This window comes from Rattus norvegicus, chromosome 1, assembly GCF_036323735.1.
Source record: "Rattus norvegicus strain BN/NHsdMcwi chromosome 1, GRCr8, whole genome shotgun sequence".
Lineage (NCBI taxonomy): Eukaryota > Metazoa > Chordata > Mammalia > Rodentia > Muridae > Rattus > Rattus norvegicus.
In genome coordinates, this window is record NC_086019.1 from 136562257 (window position 1) to 136583025 (window position 20769).

General features: G+C 52.2%; 1 protein-coding gene across 1 annotated transcript in view; it reads left to right on the plus strand.

Moving 5' to 3' along the window:
* The window catches only part of Rgma (repulsive guidance molecule BMP co-receptor a), a 43982-nt gene extending 23475 nt beyond the window's left edge, over positions 1 to 20507 (plus strand). Inside the window, exons 3-4 of the mRNA NM_001107524.1 lie at positions 9729 to 10246; positions 18023 to 20507. Of these exons, the coding sequence (NP_001100994.1) occupies positions 9729 to 10246; positions 18023 to 18724 (1220 nt within the window). The 3' untranslated portion in view covers positions 18725 to 20507. The remainder of the gene's footprint in view (positions 1 to 9728; positions 10247 to 18022) is intronic.
* The last annotated feature ends 262 nt before the right edge of the window (positions 20508 to 20769 follow it).

Genomic DNA, 20769 nt, shown 5'->3' on the forward strand with positions numbered 1-20769 from the left:
GAAAACTGGACAATTCCCAGTAGAGCTAATGGGTGGGGGACACCTGGCAATGAAGTGGCAGTTCTGGGGCCCTTAGGCTGCCTGGCCCTGGAATGTCACAAGGGAGCGGTGATCCCTTCTGGCTGCAGTGATAGGTTAAGTGAGGTAGGCTGTGCAGCACCTGGCAAAAAATCCAGTCTGCTGGGTGTGTCCCTCTCAGTATCTGGGGCCAAACACCTGGGTGTTTACGCCAGGATGATTGAGTGAAATTCCTGGAGAAGTGACGCCAACAGAGAGCCTTGGGCATCCGTTCTTGTCCCGTAACACCCCCACTCCATCCCCACGTACACCAAGATTCGTTACTGTGGGACTAGAATCAGCAGGAGACCCAGGCTTGGGGCTCATGCACAGTGGGAGCAGTTGTCCTCCTCCTTAGCTCCCTTTCCCCCACCTCCTTCAGGATTGTCATGTGACCTCTTTTCAGAGTCCAAACTAGGGTCTGCTTCCGGGACTAGGTGGGCAGTGAGGAAAGGAACTTGGAGACTTCAGACTTCAGGGTTGGCCTCTCCCCGAGGCAGGCAGACTTATAGAAGCTTCCCCTCCTTTCTTCCACCCGCCTGTGTCCTAATTGAAACTATTGCCTCTTAAGTTACACTGCTCACTAAAATAGAGCGCTGGTGCGGGTGCCGCCGCTGGGGCTTTCTGCTGGCTGAGATCCTCCGGCGGCCGATTCATTCCTAGGCTTGCCCGGAAAGCGAGCTCCCCTCCCCCTCCCTCGGGCGGTTCCACCGAGGGAGCTAAGCTTGGGTACTATAAGCTTGGTAGGCTCCAAAAGACAGACATCACCAAGGCCTATAGCAGGACACAGCGTCCACCTCAGAGGCCAAAGTGGCAATGGAACTGAAGAAGCTTGCTGGGCCTATAGTACCTCAGAGCCACTCCAGGCAAAGTAGCTAGAAGTCGGAGGAGGGGAGAAGGGCCCTAGTGGGAAGGCCAGCAGTGGGAACTCCAGGGGCACCTTCCTTTTTTCCATCTAGTGCCCCCTGGTGGTAGAATATCAGGATGATACGATTAGCGGGGGCGGGAGCGGGGCCTGGGGAGTGTTAAAGGTTCCACCAGCAAAGGGCAGTGATTTGAAGTTGGGCAATATTCGCTTCTTGACAATCTTCGCTGATACCGTCGTGCCACCATCCAGACTCAGATGAAACATTCCAGATTTTGTAAGGCCAGCCCCACCTAAGCACAGAGTGTGTTCCGAGAATAGCGTTCACCGCAATTCCCAGCACACATCAGGATCCAGAGCTCTGAGCAAGTAAATCAGTTCCAACAGTCACTGTGCAAGCAGAGTTGAAAACATCTTGACCCAGGAGCTTGTGCTCTAAGTGAGCCTTACCTCTTTAAGAGAAGGCATGGCTGTCTCCCTCCCATCTTACCCTGCCCCTCCCCTAGGCCTCTGAAACCTGATCTAATCCCTTTGCACGCGGGTAATTTATTGGTCTATTGGGCTTTTCTTGGTGGCAAATTACATTGTCTTTATTCCTGGGCTCTGGCCCGGGAGCACCTCACGGAATTCCTAAGACTCCTTTCTCTAGGTTGATCCTTCCCACCCCCTCTGGGCCCCAGCAAAATAAGTTTTATTGGGATGCTTTGTCATGCAAACGGGGTGGTAATAAGCAGGCTATTATTCCAAAAGATTGGGCTTGATTAACAGCTCAAAGGAGGACCTGAGAACACACGGAGCTGATGCTGTACTAGTGCGAAGATTTTATTTTTTTATTTATTTATTTTTTTACCGTGCAGGACCTTTTAGGATTGTGAGATCTTGCTTTGCCTTTCTGCCTCCCAGAGGGGCTGCTATCCACAGACAAATAATGACATCTGAGCCTGAGCCCTGTGGCTCAGTGCAATTGGAAGGCACTGTGGAGCTCAGCCTTTAAAGTGTGAGTGGCTAGCCATGGGAAATTCATGCTCCCAGAACCCTGGGTACATGGGAGTCCCCAGTTTCCACCAGACAGAGTTGGACACAGCTGTTGGGAGGGTGCACATGACATCTGAAATCTCAAAAGATACTTTCAGTGACGAATGCTGTTCTCGGAACACACTCTGTGCTTAGGCAGGGCTGGCCTTACAAATTCTGGAATGTTTCATCCGAGTCTGGATGGAGGTGTGATGTATCAGCGGAAATGGTCGAGAGGTGATTTACCAGGTAGTAAGAGTCAAGGGGGACCCCAGAAGCTTCCTCAGCCCCAGAATGGTTAGAAATAGAAGACCTGAGTGAGAGGGTGACGGGATAAAGATGAGGAGAGCCTGTTTATGGGAAATTGATGGACAGATGCAGGAAAGATGCGTTTGGTAGCCACCTTCCTGAGGCCCTGAATGAAGCAGGACAGATTACTCAAGGCTCTCAGAGAAGCAGTTGCTGCCTCACACCCGAGAAGGTAGCACTGGGACGGAAGCCTGGGAGCAGCTCCTTGTATATCAAATACCAATGTGGGGTCGTTAACATTTTAGCCCAGATCTGTGTGGCTCTACAAAAGGGCATAGAAGGGACACCCTGAGAAGCGACTGGAAGAATCCGGGACAAGAAGAACCCTCTCTGCCCTAGTGATTGTAGGACACGTTCAGTTCAGGGGTTTCCTGTGGGTGAGTCCAGGCAGGACTCTGGATTCCGTCAATCCAGATATCATTCTCAGGATAATAGCTAATCCTGGGTGTTGGAGGATTAATGGTAAATCAAAACAAACTGTGCAAAGCACACAGTGCCTTCTGATGGAGGGCATCAGGCTCTGTGAGGTTTTGTACTGTGATGAGGTAATTCTCCAGGCAGTGAGTCAAAGTGGACCCCAGAAACTTCCTCAGCCCCAGAATAGTTAGAAATAAAAAAGCAGGGCAGCTGAATGACTCAGAAGGTTGAAGGGGTTTACCAATACTGACCAACTGAATTAGAGTCCCACCCAACGTGGTAGGAGACTGACTCCTAATGGTTCTCAAACCTCCACAACATGCTACCGGATATACACCTGCACATGCATGTCCACACAATACACACACACACACACACACACACACACACACACACACACAATTTTTTTAAAAAAAAGAAATAGGAAAATGTTTGAACTTCTAATCGTGTCCACTCTGGGCGTATTGGCCACCAGATGAGGTGAGCCCCACTCTTTTGTGTGCAATGCCCAGAAAAAGCAGTAGCCTGCCGCCGTGGGGCAGTGAGTATCCTTCTGCCAAGCAGAAAGCATTGAGGACTTGCTCAGAAAGGCTGGCTCTCCCTTGTTTGCACAAGCTGTGTGTTACATACTGTGTTTGTGACACTGGCCTCAGAAGTTCCAATTTACTGCTTGGAATCTCTTCCTTTAAGAAAAAAAAGGAGAAGGAAGGAAAAGAAAAATATATTACACATAAATAAATCAGCCTCTTGGGGACTTCTGATGGGGACCCTGAAGCCTCTGCTTTTGATGCCGGGCCAGGTTGCCTATAGGTTCCTGACCTCTAAGCAGCCTGCAATGGGTGATTTAGTGCAGTGGACATAGGGTGCAGGTTGCGGCCTCTGTGCAGTAGAGTGCAGGAGCCTCTCAGCTTACAGCCCAGGAGGACAGTCCAGCCTTGGCATCTTTGAGGTCCCTCCACAAGGTCCTTAAGAAATGACAGCTGTATGTATATCACTTCGGACAGACAGACCTCGGAGTCAGGTTACCATCTGAAGAAGTAGCAGAGGGCACTCACTGGGCACAGCCACTCCTGGCCCCAACTTATCACTGTCAGTATCAGCTTGCAAACTGCTGCCTTGCTGTGAGCTCTGAGCCCCACTGTGGGAGAGTTGAGCCTTTTTCTGAAGCCCCAGTGTGGATCCACAAGGCTAGTTTAAGGTCTCAGAGCTATGGGGCAGGCAGCAGAGGAATCCTCAAGAGCCAAAGATAGGTCATTTCTCAGCAGCACCGTGTCGGCAGCCCTCCACAAACCTTTCTGCTGGAGGCGTGGGGCACAGAGTCCATTTGTACTGTGACAACGGAAGCAGGCAGGGCCACAGACCGTAGTATTTGAGGCACTGGGGAACTGACCATCTCAGACGGTTTCTTGAGGAAAGGCTTGTAGTGAGTGTGCTTTGAAAAACGTAGAGACGAGGCCAAGTAGATAACGTGCTTGGTGTGAGAACTTGAGGGCCTGAACTCAGATCCCAAGCGCATGTCTGTAACCCCAGCTCTGGGAGCGTGTGAGCAGGAGGATCCTGAGGGCTGGTTACCCAGTCCAGCCCGAACCACAAGCTCAGCTTCAGAGAGAGACCTTGTCTCAAAAACTAAGATAGGGCACCTGACATCAACCTCTGTACAACACACACACACACACACACACACACACACACACACACACACTCACTCACTCACAAATGTGGGGAGGGACAAAACCTGCATACCCCCACACAGAGAAAGGGAGAAAAAGGAAATCTAACTTAGAAGCAGTCCCAAGACCAGTGCAGTCTAAGGCAGCTCCACCCCCAGGCCTCCCACTGGTACAATGAAGGTGGAAATTCCTGCCCCCAGGGTAGTACTGAGGGCCTGAGATGAAAGCGGTTTGGGAACTCAGAGCTGTGGTTACATCCTGCCTGTGTCAAGGAAACTAAGGAAAAAGTCCTTCAAGGTCTGTGCACCTTTTTGCTTGTCTGTTGAAGGGAACAGCAAGTCCTGGAACCGTGGCAGAATTAAAGGCAGTGTGCACACATCTGGCACATGGTAGGTCTTCAGGCCACATGAGTAGTGCTCATGACCGGTTGAACAAAGTTAACAGTACAAAATTCTTTCTTGGAGCCTCTTTCTTGAGTTCTGCAGGCTTTGCTTAGTCAGCACTTCTAGCCCTGCCCCACCCCCCATTGCATGATCGTGACTCAAAGAGGTCACACAACAGTGGGTTTGACCCTGGATACCTGCCCCAAACCCAAAATGCCCCCTAAGCATGGTCCCCATGTTTTTGAGACTGACTAGGTGTAACCTGTGACACAAATCTGTCGCCTGCTGTTAGCTGACACTCAGTCTTCCCTGCGTCTCTCTGAGTGGAGGAATTAATTACAAGTGCCCCACATTTTTCTTTCTTGCACAGAATCCAAAGTTTCTGCGTTTGCTCCCTAGCAAGGACAAAATAGACTGGACAAGTTCAGGAGCCCAGCCCTCTGACCGTTCAATCCTCCAAGAAGTGCCTAGTATGTGTGTGGGGAGGGGATTAATGGGTGCTCTGAATCAGGCTGGGGCATAGGTCACCCAAGCAGGAGGGGCAGGAGTCACCAGGCAGAGAGGCAAGAGCTTACTTGCCACTTCTTGATCAATACCCTGGCTTTCTGCAGAATCAAGGGGATCGTGCCAAGCCCAGGTCACCCTGGGAACAGGCTCTCATAATGTGACAGGAGGAACAGAGTGAAACGAAACCTGCCTAGACCTTTGATGCCTGGCCAGATGATGCCCCATCGACGGTGGCTGCCGTCGATGAAGGAAATGAGGGAGAGGTGGATTCAGTCTATGGAACAATGGCACCACACAATTCCCACTTACTTCTCATGGTTCTGAAAGTAGGGCCAGCAGAACCAGCTTTGGTTGCAGGGAGAACCTCTTCCTGGCTTGCAGACCACCAACTTTAGCATCTTCTCAAAGCGAAGAGAAAGATGGCAAGGTTAGAGTTTAAATCTCAGCTTGTACCCGGACAGAGCACAAACAAACCAACATGGTTCCAAGTGAAAAGATTTGGAGAAGAGGAGTAGAAGAAGGGAGGAAAGGAGTCCAGCCATGCCAAGTGGATGCAAAGGGGTGGAGGATAGGGAGAGAAGGGACAGGGACAAAGAAGGCAGGAGAAGAGGAAGAGCAGGAAAGAGCAAGAGAGGGAGGAGGGGCAAGCAGACCCCTTTATAGTCAGGCACAGCTGGCTGTTGCCAGGTAACTGTGGGGGCGGAGCTTAGACAGAATACCAATACCAGTGTTCCTTAGAAGGGGAGTAATGGCATGATGGGACTTCGTCTTCATAACCTCACCTCAGCCTAGTCATGTCTCAGAGACCAGATGCTCTTGTGTTAGGCATTGGGGCTGATTTGCCGGGAGAGATGGGGTTCAATTCATAGCACACGGCCTGCTGAAAAGGAGGCAATGGGCTGACAACATCGGTGCCTTGGACAGCTGGTCCCCCTGAGGTGGTCCAAGATGGGTATAAGTGGTCAGTGGACTGAAGGAACTGCCCAGTTGGGGTGATATGAGTCTGGGTGCAAAGGGAGATCCACTGAGTTCCAGACTGCAACTCAGGCCTCTGGGAGCACGGAAGAGGGAGGAAGGGCTAACCCCTAGTTGAGGCAGGGCTGGACCATTCTGCTATGGAGGACAGAGGGAGGCCGACTGTCATCCACACTCTTCTGTCTCCTACAGTCCACTTCTAGCCTCAGAACACTGTCTCCTTGTTAGGCTGGGGACCCTGCTTGTTGTGTTCCGCTGGGCCTCAGCACGATGGGAGCATGGCACTCTGCAGATAATGAAACCGAGGCAGAGTCGGGTCCTCACAACTGTTAGAACCGAAATGGAGCCCCGTGTCTTCCTGCCGCCTGACACTTCACATGCTCTCCTCAGCGCTGTTTCCTCGGTCCGCATCCCCACATCGCTGAGAAATGGAGCGAATGAGACAGAGGCATTCACTTAGGGTCCCTTAGCTTCCCCCAGGAGCAAGGACCTAATGCCTCGTGTGAGAGTGCCCCAAGAGTGGCCCCTGTTGCCATGTCAACCACAGCTGTGCAGGTAGCCTGATTTGGAGATGGCCAGCTCAGAAGGACAGGAGGCTCTAGAAGGGACTGTGGCATGGGCGGTAGAGGGCCCCTCCATCTTTGTTCCTGTCACCATAGTGAGCGTGAGGTGAACTGAACCCATGTAGGTTCCGGTCAGGTCTGTGGTGTTTTTCTCAGCACCCCTTTCTGTGATTCTGAGACAGCAGGGTGGCAAGCCAACATTCTGCTCCCAGGACTTGGGTGAGCAAAGGTCTTTGGAGCCAAGATGAAGGGCGTGGGGCCACCCGTGCAGCAGTTTCTCTGTGCCTCTGCTCACACATACCTTTTTGCCTCACTTCACCTCCTTCTGGATGGGTAATATCCAGGGCTTTCCACCTCCACACAGGCTGGGCCCTCAGATGCTACAGGTTGTGGATGCCAGGAGCATGCATTTTGGATGGGAGACCACGTTTTAGGGAGTCTCGCACTGCTCCATGGCTGCCCTCCTCCCCTCCAGAGCAGGCACCAACAGACTGATTCACCAGTCATATTTTGATTATTTAAAGACAGGTTATCACTGTGTCACCTTGATTGTCCCAGAACTTGCCAACCCTGCTGTTGTTGCCTCTCAGGCACTAAGATTGTGAACAGTACCGCCATGTCTAGTCTCATGGAAGTCAGCCTTCTTTGATATATAACCAAAGCTATAAAAATGGGGAAACTGATGTCTTCTATCAAACATTTTCCCTAATGCACAAATAATGCATAACTCTTCTCAAACTAAAAGAAAAACAAGTCCAACAGGTACCAACCGAAAGGAACTTGTTTACCAGCGCTATTGAAAGCACGGGTAGCCTGGCTCTGAGTCTGAAGCCTGAGTCTCAAGATGGTGTGGGACTTCTTTACGCTCGTGTCTTTGTTCTACTGCTGTGAAGGGCAATGACCAAGGCAGCTCTTACAAAAGAAAGCATTTAATTGAGGGCTTGCTCACAATTTTAGAGGGTTAGTTCATGATCATCATGGCAGGAAGCAGGCAGGCATGGTGCTAGAGCAATAGCTGAGAGTTTTGCATCATGATCCACAAGCAGGAGAGGGGTGGGGAGGGACACTGGACTTGCCAGAGACTCTTGAAAACCCAATACCTATTCCCAGTGACACACCTCCCAAACAGACCGCACCTCCTGATCCTTCCCAAACAGTCTCACTCACATTGACTAAGCACTCAAATGCATGAGCCTATGGGGCTCTTCACATTCCAGCCATCACAACTCAGGTGTGTGACGGGGCATGTGCCTTTAAGAAAAGGTTGCAAGCACCCCATCCCCAAAGTAGGTCAGAGCCCCAGTGAGAGATCAGCAGGCACTGTTACAGACCAAGGGACCCTGCTGGGATGAGTGATCACTCCCATCAGCCTGCCCTCCAAGATTTTACTTCTTGTTTTGATGTAAAGGTTGATTTTATAAGAAAGTCAGACAGCAGAGAAACAAACCGAATTTTCCAAGGTTACAAGCTAAGTTGGTAGTCCAGCCTGGAGTAGCTGGAACAAGACCCCTTTCCCTTTAGATACCTCCCTTGCCAGAAGTGAGCCGTGACCCTCACTCAGCCTTCTGGCTGGACCTCCAGGTCCTTTATCCTGAGACTATACATAGAAACTTTTATCTTGCCGCAGGGATACATGCCTGGCCACTCATTGTCACTGTCGATTGTATGGAAGAATCTAGAAGACCAGGAAAGGATAGGTTGGTTGCTCGTGTCCAGATCAAGATGTAGATATGTTAAGTATGTTAAAGAATCAGTTCTCAGGCATGGCCATCTCTTAAGATCTCAAGGTTCCTAACTTTTATTTGCCAACAAGATGGCCCAGGGGAGTGCTGTACACTCAAGCCTGAGCACATGAGTTCAATCCCCAGAACCCATGCGAGAAGCTCTAAAGTCACACACAGGTCTGTAACACCAGTATACCACCACAGAGAATGGGAAGTAAAGATGTGGGGACGGGGGTTCCCCCAGAATCTCATGGGCTGGCCAGCCTAGGGTGGGGAGCATAGCAGGGGCAACCAGATAGCCTGCTTCAACAAGGTAGAACGCAAGGACCAACTCCCCAACGATGTCCTCTGGCTTCCACACGTAAGCAGATTCAAAGGTAACTCTTGCCGTTAGCTTCCCAGACTGCAGGCGAGAGGAAGATGACCAAGGAAGCCAGTTCCTCTGTGGTGTGGTACAATTGTCCTAGCAGCCAACATTGAGTTTGATAGTGTTCTCTGCCCAGCCAAGAAACTGTCCCTTGGAGCTAGTCCAGTAGAGACAGGATTTGTAGAGAGTGAGGTCTAAGACCTGTGGTAGGTGAGGTCCTCGGTACACAGGAGAGATCCTCCCAGAAAGGTTGAAGTCAACAAGGTATTGTGTCATTGTTCTGACCTGGCGGAGGGACTGGGGGATGGATTGGTTGATAAGGTTGTCTTAGAACTGCTGTGTGTGAGCAGGGGCTCTTGGTCCCGTAGCTGTGTGAGATCAGTCATTTAACATTCAGCAGATTCACACAGTAGGTCTTACTGTTGGCCCTTATTTCAAATGAGTGTGAATAGGTGGATAGCTTCGGGATCTCACAGTGGCAGGAGCAGGGGCACATATCAGCAGTTGTATCTAAATACCTATCAAATTCCTGTTGTTTTCGCTGGAATTCCAGGAGATAGCTATAAAGTATAAGAGAATATCTTGTTGTCTTATTTTCTTTCTTGTGTAGTGGCTTTTTTCTTTTTATGCCCAAGGATGGTTGGTCAGTGACCACCATCCTGCTGAAAACAAATGCAGTCCCTTTTCTGCGATCTGGTCTGAGTGTCTGGACCCTTCTTACCATAGCAAGCCATGAGGAAGAGACTGGATAAAGTTACTCCCCAGTTCACTGAGAAAGAACTTTGCTCCATCTCAGGTAAGGTCTCCCTGCACCTCTCACCCAGAGAGATCTGTAGAAAAGGGTCCAACATGATGGCACATCTGTTTTTCTCCATAGCTATCTCTCCCTGCAAGATCCTCAAGTGCAACTCTGAGTTCTGGAGCGCCACGTCGTCAGGCAGCCACGCCCCTGCCTCTGACGACGTGCCCGAGTTCTGTGCTGCCCTGCGCACCTACGCCCTGTGCACGCGACGGACAGCCCGCACCTGCCGGGGCGACCTGGCTTACCACTCGGCTGTCCATGGCATAGAGGACCTCATGAGCCAGCACAACTGCTCCAAGGATGGCCCCACCTCACAGCCTCGAGTGCGCACGCTCCCGCCAGCTGGGGACAGCCAGGAGCGCTCAGATAGCCCCGAGATCTGCCACTATGAGAAGAGTTTCCACAAGCACTCAGCTGCCCCCAACTACACTCACTGCGGCCTCTTTGGGGACCCACACCTCAGGACTTTCACAGACCACTTCCAGACATGTAAGGTGCAAGGCGCTTGGCCTCTCATCGACAATAATTACCTGAACGTGCAGGTCACCAATACACCTGTGCTGCCCGGCTCTGCCGCCACTGCCACCAGCAAGGTAAGAGGCTCTGGGGAGGTAACTGGGCCAGGCCTTCAGGGTCATACTCTTCAGGTACTGTTGGCACCACTGTGGTCAGTGAAGAAACAAATGGTTTAGAAAGGAATCTTCTGGAGACTCCTTGTCAGAAGATAAACCAACTTACAACTATGCCTGTATTTTTGCCTCTAGTGTGGTGTTTCTCAGACTAAATAGACCCTGCTCAAGAGAGAGTAGTGAGACTATTCTGGTGTCAGAAACTGCCCTATAAAATATATAAGTTTATTTGCTTGTTTGTTTGAGTATTTCACACATGAGGACTGTATTTACATCTGTCCCCACTCCAACTCATGTGTCCCTCCCTACCTCTCAGGATGTCGACCTCTCCTTTGATCGTCGTGACATAGACGTGTTTTTTATAATGTGGTGTGAACACATCATCCACTGAGTCCCTCGAGTGCTGCTTGTTCGTATAGTCAGTCAGTAGCTGCTGAGGGATGGAGAACCAGTCTTCTCCAGAAACGACACATTACCCGGTCCCAAGTGGTCAGCCCTAAACACGTACACTTTTTAACTGGGCAAAATAGCACAAGAATTAGCCAAGCATGACACAGATATAAAATTGTGTATTAGCGGATTGGGTACAGTCAGGACAAGCATTTGAAGAACTTAGCTTCTAATATATGTGTTCCTGTTTATACCCGCGTGTCATGCAGCACAGGCCAAGATGGGAAATGGATTTCCTACTAGCCCTCTGGTTCTCAAACTATGGTGTTAGAGTTCAGTCAGTAAAGGGCTTGCCACACAGGTCCGAGGACTGAATTTAGGTCCCCAGCACCCACATGGACAGCCATGCAGTAGCATGTGCTGTAAGCCTTGGGAAAACAGACAGAAAGCCCGTGGCTCACTGGCCAACCAGTCTAGCTGAATTGGTGAGCTCCAGGCTCAACGAGAGACCCTGTATCAAAACAGCAGAGAATTGAGGAAGACATCTTTATTGACCTCTGGCCTCCACACATCCATGGACCCAGGTCCACTTCACATGCAAAAACACACACATAAATACAAAGTTAAGGAATGCTCCCAAAACACTTATTCTCAAACCTTTGGAATGGTCTTATCCCCCAGATTGGGTTGTTGTTAAAACTCAATCAAAGACTGGGTAATGGTGGTGCATGCCTTGCCTTTGATCCCAGCCCTTGGGAGACAGAGGCAGGCAGATCTGAGTTCAAGGTCAGGCTGGTCTGTGGCGAGGGAGAGAGAATTCCAGGACTGCCAGGGCGACACAGAGAAACCGTGTCTCAAAAAAACCACAGAAGGAAACAGAAACAGTCAAAGGAGTGTGTGGTCTGTGTTCCTCTCTCTGGACCGGTGGCCTCACCTGCCTCTTTGGCTGCATTTATAAACACAGCCCCCGAGCTCCAGCATGCACACCCCCCCACCCTCCCCCGGCTGGTTTGACCACTGCGTCTCTGGGTGAGGTTGGACATGGGTTATTTTTTAAAGCCCTCAGTAGGGTCTGGGAATATAATTGAGCCATGAGATTGCTGGTCTAGCATTTAGTCCCCAGCACCACACAAAACTCAACACGGTGGCACAACCGTGTAATCCCAGGTCTTAGGAAACAGAGCGGAAGGATCCTTAGCTCAGCGTTATTCTTCCTATGTAGTGAGTTTGAAAGGAGCCTGGACTGTGTGAGGCTTTGTCTCAATAAACAACAAACAGGTCATGCAGTAGTCTCAGTGCAGGTTCAGAGGCCACAGCTGTGGGACGGGATGGCTGAGCAGCTGAAGCTGCTGCTGGAGTCCTGTGCCCTGTGTCTCCCCTGTGTCTCCTTGACTTAACTGGATGCTGAGAGGCAGAGAGAGCCTTGAGCACCTGAAACGGGAGAGAGCGGTGAGATGGAGCACGGACCAGCTTCACAGAGTACCCAAGAGGCTCTCCAGAAGTTCTCACTCCTCCTTGGGGTTAGCCCTGACTGCCTAGTGTAGCTCCTTTTGACCAGACGGGAGGTTCCAGGAGGCAAAGGGACTTCCCTACCTGAGATGCAGTTGGTGGGAAATAACAAGGTAGGGTTGACCTCGGAAAGGGCAGCTCCTGAACCTGGCATGTTCTCTCTTGCCGTGGAATCCACTGAGGGCCGCTCCCTCGCTCTCTCTCTCTCTCTCTCTCTCTCTCTCTCTCTCTCTCTCTCTCTCTCTCTCTCTCTCTCCTCCAAGGAGGGCTCAATGTTTGGGTGGCAGGTCTCAGGTCCTGCTCACTGGTCAGTGCCAGAGACAGCTAAGGACCCCATTTCCCAGGCATGAGGATACTCCTACCCTCCAAAGAGTCTCCCTCCCCTGCTTACTCTGCTAGGGGAGGGGGAAGGTCTCCAGTGATCTCAGACTTGCCAGGAGCTAAGGTATTGAGGTGAGAGGATAGTGCTGTCAGACAGCGGGCATAGGTCTGACCCCCTCAGGCCTGGCCTCTATGTGCTACCTGCCCGGTCACCATAGTCCCCCAGGTTTTCTAGGCTGGCTAGGAGACAGTAGGTCTATTTCCCCAGGAGGAATGTGTTGGAAGACCACATGTTAGGCAATGCCAGGCTGGCCCACAAGGCTGTTTCTGTTCCTTCTCTCTCTGCCACACCCTAGAAGAGGACAGTGAGGTGACCTGGCAGCCAGAAAAAAATGCTCCATCAATGCCACTTCCTTCTGCTCTGGTGGCCCTGACCTACCAAAGGAGTTCTTTCTGGGCCCACCTACTGGGTAGAAAACAGACGGGTCTTCACCGTGGCTGCCCTTCCATGCTCATAGCACCAGGTCAGGCTGCCTAGCAGGCAAGCAGATCTGTGGCCAGAGCCAAAACCCCCCTCTTCCCCTTCCCCTTCCCTCGCCTGGCCCTCAGAAGACTTAAGGTACCCCAGGCACGAATCCAAACACCTTCCTGCAGCTTTCAGCTGCTTACCACCCTCCTTCCTCAGAGCCAAGATAAATGAATCCTGGGAGCCTGAGGCAGTGGCTTCTAATTGCACCCACAAATGCAGCTCTGGAAGGGACCCAGCCTCCCTGCCCCATGCTGTGACCTCCAGAGGGCTGGCATCTGGGCACAAGGGGAGACTTGAGGATACAAAAGGGATGGGGGTCTCCAAGTGGCTACTGCTGCTCCTCTCGAGGGAGGTGTGATCACCAGTGACAACAGAGAACAAACACAGAGCTGAACCTGACCAGGGAGGCCTGACCTCTGTCAACTCGGGACTGGCAGTGTACTAGAGGCAGTGTGGCCTTAAACACCTGCACAGTTGAGGTACACCTAGACCCCAGCCCTCAACACGGTAACGCTGTCCACAAACCAAGTGGATTGATCGTTGATTTGGTTCTGTGATTCGTTCACTCCCTCTACATATGATGCAGGGATCAGGGCACCAGAGAGCTGCCTGAGTTAAAATGGGAGGCCTTCCCCACCCAGGCCAGCATGGAGACTTCCAGAATGGTATGGGGTTGAGTGGCAGGGCTTGACCAGCCCAGCCCTTCCTCTGTGACCCAGACTTTTGATCACAGCAGGCTGACAACTCTCAGACCCCATCAGCTTGGCTCTGCTAGAGACCAGACAGTGACACTATTGGTATCTGTAGCCAAGTCAAACTCAAAACTCAGACCAGACTGAGAGCCCTGTGGTCCCCAGGTGAGCTACCTCAGTGGCCAGTTTCCAGTGCCTTGGCATTCTGCCATTCTTGGAGCTCCCAAGTGTATGTGTGCTCTCTGATTCAGCAACATGGAGTTCCCCTCATGCCAGCCTCTTGGTGCCATGCTGTGTCTTCCCTGGCTTAACTCCTGGCTCTGCCCAGGGAACTTGTAGGGTTTGCCACTGAGCTGACCCCTGGAATCCCAGGGAAGGAATGGAGAACATAGCACCCCAGGAAAGCAACAGATGTAAGAGAATTTCAACCCCAGAGTGGTAGAGTCTCTGGGGACCTTCTCCCACAGAGCACAGACTCTAGCTCCAGCAGCCACAACACACACACACACACACACACACACACACACACACACACACACACACACGAGCTCACCACCTGGAAACCTTGCCCAGCCGCTGTTGTAAAAGCTGCATGCAAAAGTCTGTCTCTGGGGGTTGGGGTTTTGGCTCAGTGGTAGAGCGCTTGCCTAGCACGCGCAAGGCCCTGGGTTCGGTCCCCAGCTCCGAAAAAAAGAATAGAAAAAAAAAGTCTGTCTCTGTACGGTGTCTCACTCGGGGCTTTGGTCATTCCCAGGGAACTGCCGTTAGCCCTCTCCAAGGCCTCCTCCCAGTTTGACTGGTTGTGCCTATTTTATAGGCAAAGAAACTGAGGGTAGGAACTCAACTCTTCTACTCCCTCACCCCCACCCTCTTCACCCCTGTTTGTTTCCCCCTTGCACTCAGAAACCAGTTACACTATCTACTTCATCTGCTCAGGTCAGTGACCTCCAGGGGTCATGAACTCTTGACCCCTCCTGTATCCCCGCCCCTTGCAGCCCTTGGCTTTAGATGACACCATTAACATTCTCTCCTCCCTTCCTCCTTCCCTCCCTTACTCACTCCCTCTCTCCACCCCACACACCGTGTGTGTGTGTGTGTGTGTGTGTGTGTGTGTGTGTGTGTGTGTGTGTGTGTGTGTGTGTGTGTGTGTGTGTGAAGTTCAGGGGCCCCTTTGAAAAAGAGGACACCAAAGGCAGAAAATCATCCATCCATGGTGGGTTGGCAGCAGGCCGCCAGGCTTTCGACAGGCCCCCTTCATGTTGTTACTTGTGGTCCCTGGCACAAGTGCCAAGGAGTCAGGCAGCCTGTCAGCCTTCCAGGAGGCTGTCTCCATTCGAGATGGGGGCTGAGGCCACACCAACCTTTCCTGTCCCAAGGGGAGTGCTGACACTTGGAGAGCAGGAGACCCTTCCCCACGTCTGTGTGGCCTTACGCACCAAACAAGAGCACCAGTATCCCTCACCCTGGCACCCCTCCGGTGGCAGGACCACCCACTTCCCAGACCACCCTGGCCGGGCCACCTCTGTGCCTGTGCTGCATGAAGGCGCCATTTTCGTAGGTCAGGAACCGGAGAGCAGCTGCATTTTCAGGCCGTCCAAGGCTTGACTCTTCAGGAGGGACAGGCTCCAGCATCTGTTGACATCCCAGTGCATGCTGGAAATGGGAGCCCTGGGGAGGGAAACAGGAAGTAGAGTCCCATTCTTAAAAAGCTGTGTGGCGGGTGCCTGCTAGGCTCACACTCTGGGGACTTAGCCCTACCCCCCACCCCCCAGCCCTTTCTCCCACAAAGCAATAGAATGGGGCTGGTCACTCATCACATGGCCTCCTGACCCCAAGCTGACACAGGTTTTGTTTCTTTTAAAGTAAGAAGAAAAATAGTATGATCCAGCCCAGGCTGTGTGTGTTTTGTTTTGGGTTTGGGTTTGTTTGTTTGTTTGTTGAGACAGGGTTTCTCTGTGTAGCCCTGGCTATCCTGGAACTTGCTCTGTAAACCAAGTTAGCCTCAAATTCAGATAATTTGCCTACCTCTGCCTCCCTAGTGCTGGAATGAAAGGAGTGCACCACCACTGCCTGGTCTGGATTGTTTTTATACAAGTAGAATCTAAAAAAGATGTTGGAGTAAGGTTTTTGGTTTGGTTTGGTTGGTTGTTTTGGTTTTGGTTTGGTTTGGGTTGGGTTGGGTTGGGTTTTAGTATTTCTATGGAGGAAGAAACCCATTTTTTCAAACAGCCAAAATACTCTAGCCCCTGAGAGTCACATGTAGCCCGCCCCACTGATCTCCTTCATCCCTCCTGCCTATGGGCCTGTGGTACAGCAAGAAGACAAGGCTCCAGGTCTTCTTAGGTCCCATGGCCCCTGCATACCACCATTTACTACCTGGTTAGCAAGGGGGACCCACAAAACAAGACAGTGATGAACCAAGGAACTCCTCCTGAAACTGAACACTTCCTGGCCTGCTCAGCCTGAGGTGGGCAGAAGCCGCTAGGCCCCACTGCCCTGGCCTATGGCCAATATGCTTACCTGGGCCTCCTGGGTTCTTTGCAGCTGTGGCAACTTCCCCACTGTCTGCTGTCACCAGGCCCCGCATGTGGCCTTCCTGGGTGGCCCTGAACCCAGTTCTTTGACTCTCCTACTGTTGGTCCCATCCAAGCAATGATTCCAGTTTTCCTGGTCCTATGCTTATGGGGCCAGAGACTCCCTTAGCCACCCTGTGAGCCCTCTCAGGTTAGCATCATCGTGGCTCTGCTGCCACACATGCTACCTGAGCATCCAGGGAGAGCATCCAGTCAGGCAACTGGGACCCCTAAGTTGGTAGATCCACTGGGATAACAGTGGGGTCAGTATCCCCTCTGGATCCCCACCAGCTAGCTGGGAGCTATCCTTTCTTTTCCACAGTACTGTTCATGTCTCCAGCTTTTCATCCTCCCTGGGAAACAGACAGACACCACACCCAGGAGGACAGGCAGGAACATTGCACTCAGCCCCCTCCCAACGCTACCTGGCCCCCTGTCCTATGGACCGGTGGCCATAAGACCTGAGATCAGTGGGTTTCAACCCTCCTAATGCTACAACCCTTTACTACAGATCCTCCATGTTATGCTGACCCCACCATCACCACCACAAAATTACTTGTTGCTCCTTTCAACAATTGAAATGTCGATACTGTTAGGGATCATAACGTAAGTATTTTTGGAGATAGGAGTTGGTCGAAGGGGTCGTGACCCACAGGTTGAAAACCACTGCCCTAGATAGAGGTCAGAAACCTAAAACTACCCACTTCCACCTTTTGTGGCTGTGCGGCAAGCTACAGCAGCGCCCTGAGCAGCCGTGAAGCTGGGGATGGGATCACCTGCCCTTGCAATGCCACAGGAGACTAGAAATAATAACTACAGTGCCTGCAATGCCAAACACAGGGAAAGTCTGTGCATCTAAGGACAGCTGTCATTGGCTCAGCCCAGACCCTCACCTATAGGCTCCATTTGGGAATGGCCTCCCTGCACCCCCATCCTCAATTGCACTGGGGTCATGACCTCTGTCTTCTCCATTGCATGGACTTTCCAGTCACCTCTGGGCATTGCAGCCCTCTACTCTGCAGGCTTGTGGGCTCCATTCGAGACCATGAAGGTGTCAGTAGGCCATCCCTTCCCAGCTAGCTCCTGCTGCTGCTGGCTTCCCTTGGCGCGCAGCTGCTTCCTCTCCTCCTAGTCACTTTGCCTTTTCCTCTTGGCCATGTCTCCCGTGACCTCTCATTTCTGCAGGCACTTGCACTCATCCTGGGACCCATGCAGGTGACCCAGGACGTGTCCCCCTCATGGTCCCTAACCCACTCACAGCTCCCAAGCCCCTTTCACCATATCAGGTAGCGCTCATGAGTTGGGATAACTTAGGGTCTGATGTTGTGAGGAGCAGCTTTTAGCCTGATTGTAGTGGACGAAGGACCTTTTAATTTTAATTGGACCCCTTAGTTTTATTTTTTATTTTATCTTAATGGTTGGCCTCTCTATAGTGAGTGAGCTGGGTTGTTTTTTTGTTTGTTTTTTTTTTTTTTTGGTTTTTGTTTTTTTTTTTTTGTTTTTTTTTGGCTTTTAGTTATGGTAGTGAGCAGAAGTTTTTCTAAGTAAATATGTATATATATGAAAGTTACAAAGAAAAATAGTAAGTGTACAGGAGTGTGGTTGGTGCTGAGCTGTGACCATTATGGAGAAGGGAGGGTCCACAACATCCTGGGGTACCTCCTAGTTCCCTAAAATCTCTGTGGCTCATCTCCCCACGTCCTGATCCTGTATCTTTTTTCCATAGCTCACCATCATCTTCAAGAACTTCCAAGAGTGTGTGGACCAGAAAGTATACCAAGCCGAGATGGACGAGCTTCCGTCCGCCTTTGCCGATGGCTCCAAAAACGGTGGAGATAAACACGGAGCCAACAGCCTGAAGATCACAGAGAAGGTGTCAGGCCAGCACGTGGAGATCCAGGCCAAGTACATCGGCACCACCATCGTGGTGAGACAGGTGGGCCGCTACCTGACCTTCGCCGTCCGGATGCCCGAGGAGGTAGTCAACGCCGTGGAGGACCGTGACAGCCAAGGCCTCTACCTCTGCCTGCGGGGCTGCCCGCTCAACCAGCAGATCGACTTCCAGGCTTTCCGTGCCAACGCCGAGAGCCCTCGCAGGCCAGCAGCTGCCAGCCCCTCTCCTGTGGTCCCCGAGACATTTCCGTACGAGACAGCTGTGGCCAAGTGCAAAGAGAAGCTGCCTGTAGAAGACTTGTACTACCAGGCCTGTGTCTTCGACCTCCTCACGACTGGCGACGTGAACTTCACGCTGGCCGCCTACTATGCTTTGGAGGATGGCAAGATGCTCCACTCCAACAAGGACAAGCTACACCTGTTTGAAAGGACTCGGGAGCTGCCTGGCGCTGTGGCCGCTGCAGCATTTCCCTTGGCCCCCGAGATGCTCCCGGGCACCGTCACACTTCTGGTCCTGCTGCCTCTGTTCTGGTAGACGTTTGGCCATGTAGGATACAAAGGAGGGTATAGACTCTGCCCTGAGCCTTGGGCTCCTGCCCTTGGCTTCTCCTTCGTCTGAGGGTCCAAGTCAGCATCAGGATGCAGCCCAGCCGGTGGGCTTCCTGTGACCCAGTGTTTTCAGCAGCGGAGGTGGCCTCTAGCTGACGGCCTGAACATGGTGCCCTCAGAGCCGTCCTCAAATGTTATGGCCAGGGCTAAGGGCGCGGGACAGCTCTCCCCTCTCGATTAGTGCACGCGACAAGGTTGTGGTGATTGATGCTGTGTTTTTGTGACAGTAGAGTTGTGTGAGGGAGAGCAGCTCCCTCCACCCCGACCCCACCGTGTGAATGTTCGAACCAGAGCCCCACCCCTAAGCTGAAGCCCCACCCCCACCACCAGAGAGACACTGGGAAAGTCGGCTCCTTCCACACTCTCACAATGCACTGAGACAGGCCCGGCTGACTGCTGCACACCCGCTCTGGGGCCTCCTGTCCCCTCCCACACACGCGCACACACTGTTACACAAGCACACTCGCACACACTAAGCCCGTGGGGACACCTCGAGACCGCCACATCAGTAGGGCGGAAGCATCTACGGATCCCCAGAGGGCCTTGCTCAGTATCTTTAGCAAATGGATGTAACCTTGTAGCCAGTGGGCTATGTCCTCTTGGTACCACCTACCCAGTGCTACGTACCCAGAGACGGTCCTGTGCATCCAGCTACTGTGGATGTGATTGAGGTGCTGCTTCCGAGGACCTGCCTGGAAAGGCCCACAGTTGAAGGGAGGGTGTGTTTTGGCCTGAGGTCTAAGCAGTACCTCTCATGGGCTCAGATCCCGGCTCCACCCTCTGCCCCTCTCCCATTGCACTTAAGAAATCAAAGTGCTTGGTTCTGAATGTTACAACAGAGACGTGATCCTCCAGTTCCTGCCATCGTTGCCCCTACCCTATCCTTCACCCCTACCCTTGCCCCCCACCAGCAGAGGGGCCCTGGGACCTCAGGGCATGAGCAGCAGACCCAGTGGATAGGGCCAGCTGGTCTGCCCTGTCCTCTGCTCTCTTTCTCTTGCCTCTTAGATTCCTGGCTGCTGGTCAGCAGCTCTGCTCCCCAACCCCTTTGTCTGCATTTCTTTGTGGGGGTTGGGGGGAGCATCATCTAAGAGGCCTTCCTGCACCCTGTACCCTGGCAGGCTCTCCTCCCACTAGAACCTTCTTTCAACTCTGGCCACAGCCAGAGGCCTGTCACTGGGAGCCTAGGTCTCCTTCAGCTCAAGGCGAGAGTCCACCCACAGAGCCCAGAGCCATTCCCAACTCTGCTGCTGTTCCAGAGGCCCCCCAAGGGACCAGCACAACAGAACAGCCAGCCCCCTGGGCCACCCAGCCAGCGGCCCTGCAGAGCCTACCCTAGCCCCACTCAATGTTTATAGCAGCCCTGTGCTGCTCCCCAGGGACCTCTCCATACACTGGCCAGGAGGCTGCAGAACCTGCCTCTCCCTCCCAGAGGTCCCAACCCCTGCCAAAACCACATGGGTAGCTGGGAGGGGTCAGCTCCGCCCCTCTCCTCCCTGCTGGTTTTTTAGCTATCCCTATGTTGGAAGTAAAAGAGTCGAAGCACTTTATTTTGGTTGTGTTTGATCACGTTCTGCTTGGAAGTGGGGACCCCTCACTGAGTCCACATGTCTGCGGCCTGTGTGGAGCACCACTGCGTGTACATACTGTAAATTATTTATTAATGGCTAAATGCAAGTAAAGTTTGGTTTGTTTTGTTATTTTCTTTTAGACGAGCTGTTGGAATTTATTTTCTAAACAGACTTTGGTCCTCGTGGGGTGGAGAGACGAGGTGGGTGATGGGTGTGTCCCACTACAAAGTGTGTCAAGACGGCGGCGTGTGCCAGAATCGTGGGAGCTGTGAAATGCAGCTGGTTAACCCCGTGGCCCTCGGTGACTGAGATTACTTTTCTTCCTTCTTCACCTAGAGCCACTAGAAAGGCTTGGTTGGTCCGTTTTCCTTGCTCTAGTCACAGGAGAGCAGACTGGTGT